This window comes from Lampetra fluviatilis, chromosome 22 (assembly GCF_964198595.1).
Source record: "Lampetra fluviatilis chromosome 22, kcLamFluv1.1, whole genome shotgun sequence".
NCBI classification, from domain to species: Eukaryota; Metazoa; Chordata; class Hyperoartia; order Petromyzontiformes; family Petromyzontidae; genus Lampetra; species Lampetra fluviatilis.
The window spans coordinates 4,157,044-4,171,735 of NC_136296.1; the positions used below are offsets into that span (position 1 = coordinate 4,157,044).

The following is a 14,692-nucleotide window of genomic DNA, read 5'->3' on the forward strand; positions in this document are numbered from 1 at the left end:
ACTGAATACAAAAAGCAATTCTAACGAAATTAGTTTTCAATCTAGATTTTAAAGTGCATAGCTCCAGTGGCTTCCTGAAATAGGAAGGAAGAGCGTCCCAGACAGTCACAGAAGTGCATCTGAAATCGTGTTATGCAGCGACCATCTTTATTCGATGGCCAGCCAGAAGCCGCAGCGAGAATGACCGGAGTTCGCGTGATGGTTTATGCTCCTTGTAAATGGGTTCACCACAGTGAATCGTCTGGCAGGTCCCATGTAGTAAATTGTGAATACTCCAACCTCTTCCACTGTGGAGAGACAAAATGCACCCTCAGGGGGTTTTTCAAAGCCCACTCCAGTGGGGGGGGGGGCCTTCTGTCACCAGCAAGAAATTGCAGGGATGGATGCACCGTTACCTTTACCACAATATAATCGACCTCTAAAGTTGTTGGTGATTACCATGATATCGACTCGGAGTTTGAGAATGTTTTACATTGTCAGGTGATGAGTCCAAATCCCTCCCGGTGGATCAACACAGCTCATCGTCTGGATGGGAGGATGCAATTAGAGGGCACCGCGATGGTGAAACGTCAACTACCTCACTTGGTATACAGGAGGTCATGGGTTATATCTTGACCCTGCTACCTGTATATTTGGAGTCTGCATGTCTCTCTCCCCGTGGTGTACTGGCTTTTTCTCCAGGTCCTCCAGTTTTTGCCTTTACATTTCGAAATATACATTTAGAGTATTGGCTGCTATACATTTCCACATGATAAGCCACTTTGTTGAGCTATCATTTGTGGTGAGGTTGCTTCTAAAAAAGAGCTATATAGCTCAGTGGGCTTTACCTTGTAAAAAATAAAAATAAATAGTCGAAAAATAGGAATTATTTTTTCCCGCCATGTAAGAAGTCTTAAGGAAGAGACTGGCCCCCATCTTAGGAATATGGAATTCCCACCACTGGCTGAAAGCCACCGATTGAGATGCGTTCCACTTAGTTGCTCCTTTGAGTAGGGCGACACTTTAGCTGTGGTTGTGACACCAATAGACACGTAGCAATGCACTTGCACTCATGATGCACACGTTGAATTCTGAATATTATCTTGAAACGATATTCAAATGTGACATTTAAGCTAATGAAGCACATACAGCTGTATAAACGTGACAGATAAGAATTAGAAACAATACAAATGCGATGATGAAAATTATACATAAACTAAGTTATTCTTGAAACAATTCACAACCCGGAATTGTGACTATTCATCGAATCCCTGGGATGATGAATCTTTCCGTACCTAGACACACTGCCCGAGATGTGAGTGCTATTTTCCTCATGCTATTTTCCTCATCTGCCTTCGGTCGCTACACTGCAGCAGGAGTGCCACGAGCCCTTAACCCACTGCTGTCAGATGACTCTTGCTCCTTATGTCAACCAATTACTATGACAGGGACGAAGGGTTTGATTTTGGAAGACATGGTTAGTTATTAAAGGAAAGTTGCTCAAAACGTAGATGAAAATCAGTGCAAAGTGCAAAAGGTATTTTGTTCCAAATGGAATACAATCAAATGTGCTTAAAAATTGGATGATACTATCAAACAGTGGATAGAGCCTGCGATGAATTAAACTACCTTGAATTTTTGATCAATTGGTCTCAACATTGAAAGCTGCCTCTTTCAGTAGAATGGAATTAAATATAAGCAATTTCCCCCCTACAGGTTATTTACAATGTCATGGGTATCCATCCTTTTATTTTTTTTTATTATTTCTCACGATAATGCATTACACAGTGAATATGTAATATACATCTTATTGCAAATGGAATTTGACTCGATGTCACTACCAGAATTACCTTGTAAATGAGATTTTACATCCCTGGGATAGTACTGTGATTTATACAGCTCAGCAGAGGCAGAAAACGCACATGAACAGGTGGGACACCGATTGCACCCACGCACGCGCACGTACACAAAGGCATCCTGTTTAGCCTTATAGACTGTTGGGGCAAGTGCTGTTAGCAAGCGCCTCTTAAGGCTGGAATTGAACACATGTACAAATGATGTGTGCTGAGCATCACATCTGACCAATTTTGCCCTCCAGTGTCGATGCTCTCGCACTGCACCAGATATTCATTTGAGGCTGAGTTCGCCTAGGGAAGAGGTCTCCGTGTAATTCCCCACCGTTGTTATCTGTGGATGGGAATGAAACTGCATCGTTGGGTTTGTAAAAACAGTGCACAAACTACTGCGGCACTGCTTCCCAATTGCTCCACACACAAAAATACAAACATCTCCCATATAGCCTGAACAGACTGTTCAGATTGGCCCCCATTTTAGGCACTGATAAGGGGTTGACAAGTACGCAACCTGGCAGACGATTGCTTACTCTTGTAAATTATGTCACGGAGTCTTGCGCATCTACAGCATACCATATCAGCTAATTTGGCCGGTTTGCCATTGGGAAAAAAATTACTTCTTAAGCTCGATGGGCCTCACCCGATTTAAACTGCCCGACTCAGCGGTGCACTTTGATTCACACCGCTGCCGAGTAAAACCTCCCCACACTGTTCCCATCGTTCACGGTTCCACGACACCACAATCCATCTCACTCCTGCACATGAACTGATCTCATCGCTCCGTCACACGTATATTTACACATCCACAGAGAGATCCCCATTATAGCCTTAACAGACTGTTGGGACAAGTACTGTTGGCGAGCACCTATGAAGGCTAGCACATGAGGGGGTGGGTGGCCAACACCATGCCCAGCCGCCATTGTCTCCTGAGTAGTGATGTTCATGCATCGCACTAGGTACTCATTTGAGGCTGAGTCAACCTTGGGAAGGTCAAGGACCAGTTCAGATAATCGTCACTGGTGTTGGCCGTCAGCAGGAATCAAACTCAGGCCGCCGGTTTTGTAGCGCAGCATGCTAACTACTACAGTACAGCTCCCTACAACACACACATGCACATACCTGCACCAACACACATTCCCCCATACATGTTAATACGTTCGTGCATATCGTTATGACGGATCATTTGTCAATACGTATCATCAGCATCTCTTCTAGCGACACATTCAATCCACTGCTGGATGAAGTTCACCCTAAGCCACCACCTCTCATGATCCACCTGTGATGTAATAATCCATCTAACACCCGAACGTGAACTGATTTCATCGCTCCATCTCCAAGGCGGCCGTCCCTCATATGTATTCCATTCCTTGGCTGCCACACCTTGACGATTCTTGACCATTGGTTCATTGTCCCTTCTGGTGACGTGTCCCAAAGCCCACTCTTCTTAACAGTCAATATGACCTGCGTGTGTGCTGTAATCCATGTGCAATGACAACTTGACACACTTATCTTGAGATGGCACTTTATTGAAGACGCGTTCACTTGACACAGATGGAGACTCCACTGCAACAGCCCCAAGTCTCTCGCGCATCTCCCTTTTATACCAACTGAGGCCACGCCCCCCTTCCTGAACCTTCTCGCTGACTCTGGATGCTCGCTCCACCGGCAAACTCCACCGGCAGACTCCACCGTCCTCTTCCGTCACCTGACCACGCTCCCTTCTCGATCATTCCTGTAGCCACCAGTCCCTTTGCACTCACAACTGATGCCCCTGTCATTACCTTCCTTTGCCACCAGTCCACTCACACCGCAGGCTGACTCCCCTGTCATTACTTCCTGTGGCCACCAGTCCACTCACACCGCAGGCTGACTCCCCTGTCATTACCTCCCGTGGCCACCAGTCCACTCACACCGTAGGTTGACTCTGCTGTCATTACACATGGATAATGTTTTTATGTTTACATATTTTAATATATATTACACGATGTATTCTAAATGCATGCATATATTTCGGATGGCAGGGGTGGTGAAGTGGTAACACTTAGAAGCAACAACAACATGTTTAATGTGGTTAATAATGCAGTCATTACGTGTTGATCCCATATCCATATAAACATGTTTACGACTGAACAAGCTTACTGTGCTATGATTAATTACAATTTTTTTTAAACGTGTGCCTGTGTGTAGGCATCTGCTTCTACAACAATGGGCGAATGTTAATAATTGCGCTTCCATTGTTACTGGAATAACAATTGGAACGGGGACAGTTGGTTGATTGAACTTTGAAGAATGGAATTGTTTATGGGGGGAATGAGTGCATTGAAAAAGCCTACTGCCGGGATTTAATCAAGTCTTTTGTTTACCTGCTTGTGTCTTGAGTTTTAAGATCATTAACAGAAACGAAATCTACTTTCATGTACGTAAAATTTAACAATCAGACACTTGTGCAAAGTTTATAATTGTTACATGAATTACAATTGTTATTATATTTTTCTTTTTTCAATCTTACAGTGTTGTGTTTTATATATTTTTTTAATATACAAGACAGAACCTTGTCCAGTTTTTCGAGACCAAAGGAGCAAGTTCTGCCAATGAGCAGCTCGTAATGCTAACAATTTAATTACAATTTAATTACCTATCGAGCGGAGCCACACTACATCGCATGACTTTTTTTAGGAAGGTCCTGTATTGGGTACTTTATTTTAAGATGCTTTCAGCCATTTAAACACATTCCTGCGGAGGGAGCTGGTAGGAACGTTGGGTTGCTCGGTCAATGGCCAGAGTCAACGGCGGCGTTGTGTATTCCGCAAATATGGCCAGCCCCTCCCCACCCAGATCCACCCCTCCCACCCCCACCCACCCAGCCCCTCCCCACCCAGCCGCTCCCCACCCTCCCCTCTCCACCCAGCCCCACCCCACCCATTTTTGGATGCACGATGGACGGACACAATAATCCCCTGTGGGCTGGTGGAACCAGGTGGTTCCTACAAGTATGATGAGCGTGTATCATACATATGGGAGGAAACCGTTTCACCCAGAGAAAGCCCATGAGTGCGAGAGGGCAACGCTCTATCCCCGTACAAATGGAAACATATGGTCATTAGTCTACTTGCTGTACTGCCTTCACTTGATGTGCCAGGGTATGGCACATCCACACCAGCGGGAAGGGAGTTTCACAACATGTGTGCGGTGATCCATCAACCCTCACTGCCTCCACAGAGTGCTTTAATATTAAGGCATATCACAAAACCTGAGATGCTAGTGTGACCGGAAACACACCTGGCTACTTTTGTCGCCTGAGTGCTAATGTTTACACATCACACCAGGTACAGATGTATGGCTGAGTTGACCGAGAAGAGGCCCAGAAGCAGTGCTGACACCACTGGTCACTGATGTTATGTATGGCCAGGAATCGAACCCAGGGTGTTGTGATTGTCAGTGCAATGTGTAAACCACTGAAATGCTGCTCACACACACAAAACAAGATCCTACCATATAGCTTTACTGACCATACATGCATGCACTGTTGCAAATAACGTGTTAATCTTGTCAAATGTACATGGTACACATGCTTATGGGTTGATCGACTGTCATTAGTGGATTACTGGTGGCAATTAATCTTGCATTTCTCTGTGTCTATGTCATATACCATATGCCCCTCTTCCGCATTCCGTGCTGCATATCATAATCATCGTCCAGTTTTATGATTTAAGTGCAAAAAAATCCGTAACATATTTCAGGGTACTGGAGCAAAGCCATTTGCACAGGACTGGTGAACCATAATAGCATCGTTGGCTACGTACGGCGCGAAAGAAGTTCAACATAAATGCATAAAAAACAGTGCATTCGAAATACAAGCACAAACAATACATGTAAGGTATCCAATATGAAGTCTCATCAATGTAAAATTACTATGTGAGATATTTGGGTGCGCATAAACTATATCAGTGAAATAGAAAAACTAAATTATACTTGTGTGTCTGCCAAATCTGTAAATTATGACAACATCCCATCATAATAGAATAATAGTCTCTATAGTAAAAAAATAATCGTAACAATAGTCGTTTTTTAAACTTATAGTTTTACAGTCTGCTATCTTATTGATTTTTGTTGGCAATAGCCAAGCTGATGGCCCCCATAGTGTGGGTGTCAGCACTCTTTATATATAGATCTCAGAGGCATACACTGCAGCAGTGTGCATTGGTGACCACACCGTGCTGATGAGTCCTAGATCACTGCTGTTGTCAGTCCGTCGCATCGTCTCAAATTCATGTTGACATGGACCACAATGCACTTCTTAAAAATAGGCGAATGGTTATTTTGCATATGCACAGACACTGTGTACTATTTACAGGTTTGCGTGTCTTGTTACACCTGTGTGTGCAGTCAAAGCTCTTTTCACAATCTGTGATCTTTACTCAAAAATTGTCTCTCCCAGGTCACTCACCATTGTTTAAGTGGCAGGTTTTTTTTTTCATGGCAATGAATATGGACCGTGACACGGCTGATGGATGGCACGTTTGCCACTTGTCACGGTGGTTCCCGGTTCGAGCCAAGCAGTCACCCTGGATAATACTGCTGGCGTAATGACCAAAAAAAAATGCATGCCGTGACGTCATTATAAAGTGGGTAATCCATGTGTGCAGGCATCACGGTCCAAATTTTGCCAAATGGTGAAAATTTGCTGCAAATAAAGCCACATTAGAAACATCGCCTTACTACTCTGAAATTGCTGCAGACTATAGATCGTCTGTGAAATATTGCACCTTTGTGACAGCCTTGCACATTACGAAATGGAGTACCAAATGTGCTGATTTGATTTGAAAGATTATGAATCGTAATCTTTCGTCGACCAATATGATTAATAATTCATTTATCGTGGGTTCAATCGTGTTGTTACAACGACAATTTTTTCAACTATAACCCTCGACCACCCGAGATGGCCAATCAAACCAAGATGTCACATGGGGCCGATATGCCAATTGATTCGATTTCTCAGCAATACCAGACTGTCGTAAGGCGAGCAGAAATTCTTTCACAATTTTTGGCTCAACGTTTTGCTAAAGATTTTACATCCAGCGTTCCCGTGCGACAGACCACAGGTGCGGGCAGCCCGAGACGCCGGCCCACGTGGACGTCCTTGGTCTGGACATCTCGACGTTGGGCTACACGCTCGTGTACACCTGCCAGAAGGACTTCTTCCTGGCCGGGGGGTCGGAGCACCGCACCTGTGGGCCCAACGGCACCTGGACCGGAAAGCCCCCAGTCTGCAATGGTGAGGTGCTTGGATATGTTCACGTGATCGTATTAGGACGCCGGTCACCCTCGTGACTTTTGACTAGCCATCGAACAAATATGGGTCACTGCATCGCACGCTGTCAGATGCGCTTCGGCAGCCGTCTGGAACGCCCTTCCAATATTAGGAAGCCACTGGAGCTATGCACTTTAAATAATCTAGATTTAAAATGCATTTCTTTAGAACTGATTTTTGTGTTTAGTTTGTTGTCCTTCCCCTGCACCTCCGATTAGCACGCTTGGCTATATACAGTGCGAAATATGTTCAACGTGCATACGTACATGTATAGGCAAAGGTGCAGCCCTGCACTTGCCTGATCGTGCCACTGCCAGTACAAAGGCCTCCAACAGAAGGAGCTGTTGAGAGCCTTATAGAGCACCTCTAGGAGGTGTTTTGGTCTACTCTTCTATGCTGATCAGGCATCTTGGATCAGGTGAGAGTAACCGTGTGCTTAACTTTATCACACACTACCTGCCAGTTTATACATTTATACTGCTTGGCGGATAGAGATCAAGGAGGATTTAGAAAACTTGCATCGTTATTTCAACTGTTACGCCGGGAGATTGAACCGGTGAGCTCTCGATTACGAGTCGAGCTAGCTAACCATTGCAACAAGGCAGTATATTACAGATGCAAAAATAATTGCCTTTTCACTGAGTGTGGTTCGCACGGAGTGGACAAGCGATTAATTTATAACATTGGAACTATTGATCTGGGCATATTTTCATCCTTAGTTACGCTGCATTAGGATAATAAGTTTTGCTAGCTGGCCCTCCTTCCTGGTCTCCTGTCTGCCTGGCTGGTTGGTGTGCAAGTTGTGCGTGTGTTGCACTCTCATCACACCTCCTCCCTACTCCGGCTGTGGATCCCACACAAATGCACGGGATAGCCTATCGTACTCTCATATTTTTACGATACAAGACAAAAGTTTTGCTGGCTTGTTGGCCGGCTGGATGGAGGGATCGAGGGATGGATGGACAGATACGTCCAAAGGACGTTGCTGGCTGCTATCTCATGATTGCCTAATGCTCTCGTAACTGTGTAATGGGCAAATGGGATGTATAGAAATGTGCACAGTGTTGTGGCACACACCCGGCATCTGTTCCCATCGCACATGGTTTCTTTCAGAATATAGAGCAGGGAGGAGAGGGGAGATCAGAGTGTAACAGAATAAAATAATGAAGTTTGCCTGAACACTTGAAAAATAAGTTTATCTTACTAAATAATGTGTTTGCCACCTGTTCAATGTGTGAATATAACAGTTTGCACGCGTGCTTAAAATAGCAGGTGATAGTGTAGTGACATCAGGGATGTCACTGTATGGTGCCGGCCCGGATGGGTCGTGCTGTTCGATGTTCCTACATCGTGGACAGCACCGTGTGGGTGGCTGTGTGTAATACCAACCCTAGCGGGGCTTGGCGAGCACTGGGATAGTGCGGGCACCACGCACGGCGTGTGATGGGGGCTCCCCCGAGGGGGAGGGGTGAGTGTCAGCCCAGGGGCAGGGTTGCCCTGGGCCATGGCACTTTGGTTGACCCCGTAGACACGTGATCCGGAATGTCTATACAGGGGGCCCCAGGTGGGGGGATTCGGGGGTGATCACGTGTCCAGAAAGAGCTCTTGAGAAGGATCGAGAGAGAACGAGAATGTTCGGGAAGGCGGGCGGGGCCGAGGTCGGAGCGGCCCAAACGTAGGGGGATATAAGGCAGGTCCTGGAGAGGGACTGGGGTCGCTGCATTCTACAAGTGGGAAGCACAACATCAACAAGCGGGAATCTCTACGTCTCGAGCTGAACCTCTCCGTCTTACGAGGCAACCACGTGGTCGGAGACCCGAGTGAGGGATCGACCCTTCGTAGCAAATAAAAGTGTTGCCTCTAAGAGGAACAATGTCTGCGACTCAGTTGGACCCACTACAATAATACAAAATATCACTTGATCTGTTTAAAGCAATCACATAGCAGGCACATTTTACAGAAAAAGTCAGTGTCTCCTTGCTCGATGAGAACAACACTCATTTGCAAAAGTGGACATAAGCCAGTGATGGAAATTGCATGTTTGCATGGTGGAGCCAAGTCTATCAATAGAGAAAACACGTATGAGATAAATATTTAAAAAAATACCGAGAGGTGCCCGGGTGGCCCGAGAGGTCTCAGCGCTTGGCTGGCACCGCTGAAATCCTGGTTACAATCCAGAAAAGTCTCCTGTGATGAGTGAGTTGGTGGTCTCAGCTTGGTCAACAATGATGGCACAAAGACACTATAAGATTTGGTTCTGCACTTCAATTTACTAAATTGCAGCTCAGGCAATTAAAACAATCTATTGATTTGACTGTCATGGGACCAACGTTACTCTCAGTGGCAAAGCGGGATGGGGGGAGTGTTGCCCCATACTGTGGACCAGAGGTCACTCGAAGAGGTCAGTGGGGCATTCTCTAGCACCACGTGTTGCTCTGCTCTGTGAAAGATCCGAGTGGATTCTTTGTCACTTGATGTAACAATGATAGCAACATTCTGGTGAAATTTTTGTATATATTTTTTATGAAAAGCCTCCCGGATCACATTTTTTGTTCATTTTTGTTTACATTTCAGCTGGAAAGAAGTACAGAGACAAAGTGACTCCTTCAGACCTTGGACACTTTAATCCAAAACCTCCAGGTATGTCAACATACATTATTCCATGATGAAAACAGCAATATGTATAGGTCTTTTAATATCAGCCATATAACTAAGTCCAACATTTTCACAGAACCTTATTTGACACTGCATGCTCCACCGAACCTTTTTGCCTGCACACTGCTGTGACAAATAATTATAGAAAATCAATAATTGAAACACAATTGCATGCATGCTTCACGCAGAACGTCTAACTTACAGCCGAGGTACAGTTGATTGTGCTCAGGGCCCATAAATATATTACCGGTGTAACCTCGTGGTACTAAATTTATTTCTTGCCGTTTGTCTAATGGGGAATTGTTTGGTCTTTGGCAGCAAGTCCTGTAGGCCTCACAGATATACGAGCGGTAAACAAAAAGCGTGTGGCCTGCTGTAGAATCCAATGCCTGAACTTATATAAATGGTAACATTTTCACATGGTGCTCTTGAAGAGTACTGTACTTGCAAGATGGGCGTACCAAGGTGTTCATCGCCACCCATAAGACCTACTTATTTGGCTCTTACGACCATGCATTCATTGCACATGTCACTTGTTACTAGGAAATTGTTTTCCTTGCATGTGGAATCTTTTATCTGTAGAGACTTGTGTAAGTCACTGGGAGCCAGGTATCATTCGTCTGTTTTATGTTCATTGTTTCATTGGATTATTTTGCTGTTGATCGTTTGACTCGATTTTTTTGTTATACCTGTAAAATTACAGAGTTCTTCCATATCTGTGAAAATTAGTGATCTTGCTTTAAAATCGTCATCTTTTTTACCTGGAAATTCACCCTCCGTCGCTGCACTACTTCCTTTGTCATGCCACAGACGTCCCACTCACCTGCCTGGAAACCCGAGCCATGTCTATTTGCAGATTGACATTTGTTTCTTAGCAGCAAGCTGCATTTTGATATTTTCTAGCGTATATTTTAATCCATTTGTAAGGCCCTGTGTCTGTGATGGCAAAGGGTTTGTGTTGTGGACTGCAGTTTCAGAACGTTTTGTGATTCAAATATATGTTTTTTTTTTACAAGTGTCATTGTGTGCCTCGGTTTGTTCTCTGGGTGGCAGGAAAAAATCCTCATCCTGGTAAACATTCACCTATCATAATTGTGGAAAGATAGAGAGCGCATAAAAAGACAGAAAAGAGCCCTCTGAAACGCACATCACTTTCTGCATATGAGAAAAATAGAACGTGAAAAAAATGAAAAAAATATGATCTTAACAACATAATATAGAAAATAATTGCAAATATTTGCAATGCTCATGTGAGCTCAGACCTTTGTTTTCGATATATCGTTTGATCAGAAAGCAGATCCCACGACATATTATAACAGATATACTATCACTACATGATTCACATTCAATAAGCAATGCTGTTGTATATCTTTCAGAATTGAAATTAATTCATGTGTGTGCGTATGGCTATTGTACATGTAAAGTAAATGCATAGACTGCACTAAAATTCATGCAACCAAATTATTGACCGTGCACAAAATCAGTGGCATTTGTAATATGCTCCTGGCCTTGGCCTACATTCTCTCAACAATAATAGGTTATTATCTGCAGAATTATCGTTGGTAGAATTTGCATTTACACAAATGATGATTTTCAAATAAAGTTTTCGACATCCTAAAGCAGGGGGTGAGGAACCTTACGGCCTGTGGGTCAGATTCCTCAGTTCATACGGCCCCCAATCTCACGAGTCTGACCACTTCGAAACGACCCACAGAGGATATTTATCCATCGATGTGTGTGCCTTAGCCGCGCCAATCAGCTACTAGAAGAGAATGATAATTATTTGACCTGGGAACACCGTTTCTAGTTATCACGCTCTAGAATTTCGGGCCCTTTTATACCCGGTCGATTCGCACGTGAGCACTATGGTGTGTCTGTGTGCTAATGTGGGGCCGGCCAGAGATAACTGAGAGTCCTATTTGGACCTCACTGATAGGTCCCCCTACGCAAACTCATCCAAAGGCATTTCCAAAAGTACATCTCTTAAGCCTCAAGCAGGGTGTCACCTCTTCACAGAAAATTGTCGCTAATCTTGAGTGGTGACCGCACCACTCTGTTTACTAATTCATAACCCGCGGAACTTTCCTCCACAGTGCCCGACACCGTCTTTGCAGAGAATTACACGTGGAAGGGGTTTTACGATCACCTCGGACAGAAAAATCCCATGACGCTTGTGGTGAACGGCTTTAATATGGCCACTGGAAGGGTCAACATAACCTTCTCAGACAACAGTGTGATGCTCAAACTTGCAGGTACTTTGTCCCTAAACTTTTTTTCCATACGACCAGATAGGGGCCATGAAATATATATGTGTGCATTCCTTGGATTGTAAATAATGACACCTGGAAGGACGTGCAAAGCACATGCCCATGTCGATTGACGGCCATGGTTGAAAACGGTTTGTGTGTTGGAACACTCGTTAATTATTATTTTTATCGTGTCGGGCGACCATTGGCAAAGTGTGTAGCGCACTACGCTATGAACCAGGTGACCTGAGTTCAAATCCCAGCCACGACTAGCATCAGTGGTCAGTGATAACCGAAGTGATCCATTCGTGAAACTTACATATGAGTGCAAACATTTTTTACATGTTAATAATTTTAGCAAAAGTGATGGCAAGTATTATCGAAATTGCATCACGTGATGGCGTTTCTGCAGGAAAACGCACAGAAGTGTTGCCATGAAAATTATTTCACTGTACCATTATATTTTTTGATAAATCTGACACCAAACATAAATCCAATTATCAAAATGTAATTTATAGACCCACATTTTGGATTAATCCAAAAACCAGGAACGCGTCCCGACTAGTCATGCCAGCTCCGATCATTAATCACTCTGTTTACCATAGCATGGAGCCATTCTGACTTTACTCTGACAATAATGGTTACTTCTTAACTGCGATATGTGGTGCTGGAATTACTAATTAATATACAATTATGAATGTAGTTGCATTGCTCATTAAAATATCGATGGTATTCCTGCATTGCTTATATATTAACAAAATAATTTTAGGATGGGCACATTACAACAGTCATTTCCATTCCGCAGTCCTATTCCCTCCATTTCTTAAAACAAATATGTGGTAATTGTATTAACGTTGTCGTAATGATGGGATTAGTCGAGTCCAATGAGGTATTGCACTCATAACCTTCAGAATATAGGGTGGGCACTAACGAGAGGGCGACCCAACACACATAGCCACAGGAGCAATAACGATCTTGATTTGAAGCTTTCGTGACTGCAGGAATCCATACTTTTTGGTTCTTTCAGTAAAGTTACGTAGGTAGAAAAATAAAATAAAATAAAAAATAATATACCACGACGTTTCGATCGCAACACAAGCGGTCGTCCTCAGGTGTAAAAAAATTCCAGCAGCGGAACTGCTGAACCAGCGAGAGAGCTGTTACAACGAGAGGTTATATATGTGGCGAAGGGCAAGCAGGCGGGGTCTGAGCTGGAAAGGAATTTCATCCCCGGACGCAAGCACGTCAGTTGTGTTAATGGGGGAGATTAGGGAGAGAGAGATTAGGGAGAGAGATTAGCATGACATGAGCTTCTGTAATAACGATCAATACATTTCCGTTTGTTTCACGTACACACGTGATCGTTAACAACAGAGATGGTTTGTCAAAATGAGTGGATTTCTTAAATACCGCTAACGCATGCGATGGGTGCACATCGCCTCCAGGCAATTACAAGAGGCAAGAGGCCAGACTGTCCCTGCAGATCTGGCAAATCACAAGCCAGACACCAGCTGCAAAATTCAAGGGCAGCAACTGGATCATGGATGGATATGTGAGTAACCCGACTGCAGCACTGCAACTCTACTGAGTAAATTGATGATGAAAACATTTATATTTATATCATGATATAAACACCCCGATATCACAACTTTGATGAAGTGACAGAATAAAAACGAAAACACCGTGGTTTCTATGAGGAAGTAGGCGACATAACGCAATGCATTATAATCACAATGGCATTTCTTTTAGTTTAATAAGTTGAGTAAGTGAGCTTGGGCAGGGCCTTTGGCAACATTGGATAATGGCTGGTGTTAGCTATGCACATGGCCTGTAATCCAATGCTATGGAGGTGAGGGTTGGTGAATCACACAAATGTTGTGACACTCCCTGCCTCTGGGAGTCGAGGTTCCATACCCTGGCTCGCCGGGAAAAGAAAGCAGTACAGCAAGCGAGACTAATCATCATCCGTTTTCATTAGCACAGGGATAGAGTGTTGCCCCCTTCCACGCGTGGGTTTCCTCCCACCTGTTAGTTGGCTGAAAGCATCTTGAAATAAAAACCCAATCCAGGACCTTCCTGAAAAAGAGTCTTGACGACTCAGTCTGGCCTTCCTGGATTTAACATTTATATATAATTCGGCAGGAGATGTTGCTAGAATGGATAATGGCCGGTGGTCAAAACTAATAATGGAGTGGCAGCATAAGGAGAGAAGACACCTGCGAGGTGCTTCCCCCCACCATGGAGGTGCCGGATGGATTGTTGCAGTTTCAGGAGGCCGTTATCCAGGATTGGATTGACCATGGCTGACGATGATGAGGATGATGAAGCACTGTAGACATGAAACGATTAAGCATGCGGTTGTATTGTTGGATCCATGGGTTCATTCCATTGCATGAAATGTTTTTTTTCACGACAATGGAAAGCGAAATAATATGACTTGGGATTTCTTCTGCGGCATTATGTAAATCCCTTGAATATGTTCCAGATTAAATGCGAGACTATGGGGATGTGTTATGTAAATTCTTATAAAAATAGTGCCATCAACGGCATAATCGCCTGCCAAGAAAAAAAGAGCACTGTGCATTCATCACACACTGCTTGCCAGGATATGTGACTCACATGCAAGGGTTACAGTGTGCACGTCTCTT

At 44.0% G+C, this 14,692-nt stretch overlaps 1 protein-coding gene across 3 annotated transcripts in view; it reads left to right on the forward strand.

Annotated features, from left to right (window-relative positions):
* LOC144938460 (CUB and sushi domain-containing protein 3-like) overlaps positions 1-14,692 on the forward strand; it is a 683,443-nt gene that overhangs the window by 651,421 nt on the left and 17,330 nt on the right. For all 3 annotated transcript variants that reach the window (XM_078866283.1, XM_078866284.1, XM_078866286.1), the window contains 4 exons: positions 6,928-7,107; positions 9,718-9,783; positions 11,892-12,050; positions 13,490-13,596. In XM_078866283.1, the coding sequence (XP_078722409.1) occupies positions 6,928-7,107; positions 9,718-9,783; positions 11,892-12,050; positions 13,490-13,596 (512 nt within the window). The remainder of the gene's footprint in view (positions 1-6,927; positions 7,108-9,717; positions 9,784-11,891; positions 12,051-13,489; positions 13,597-14,692) is intronic.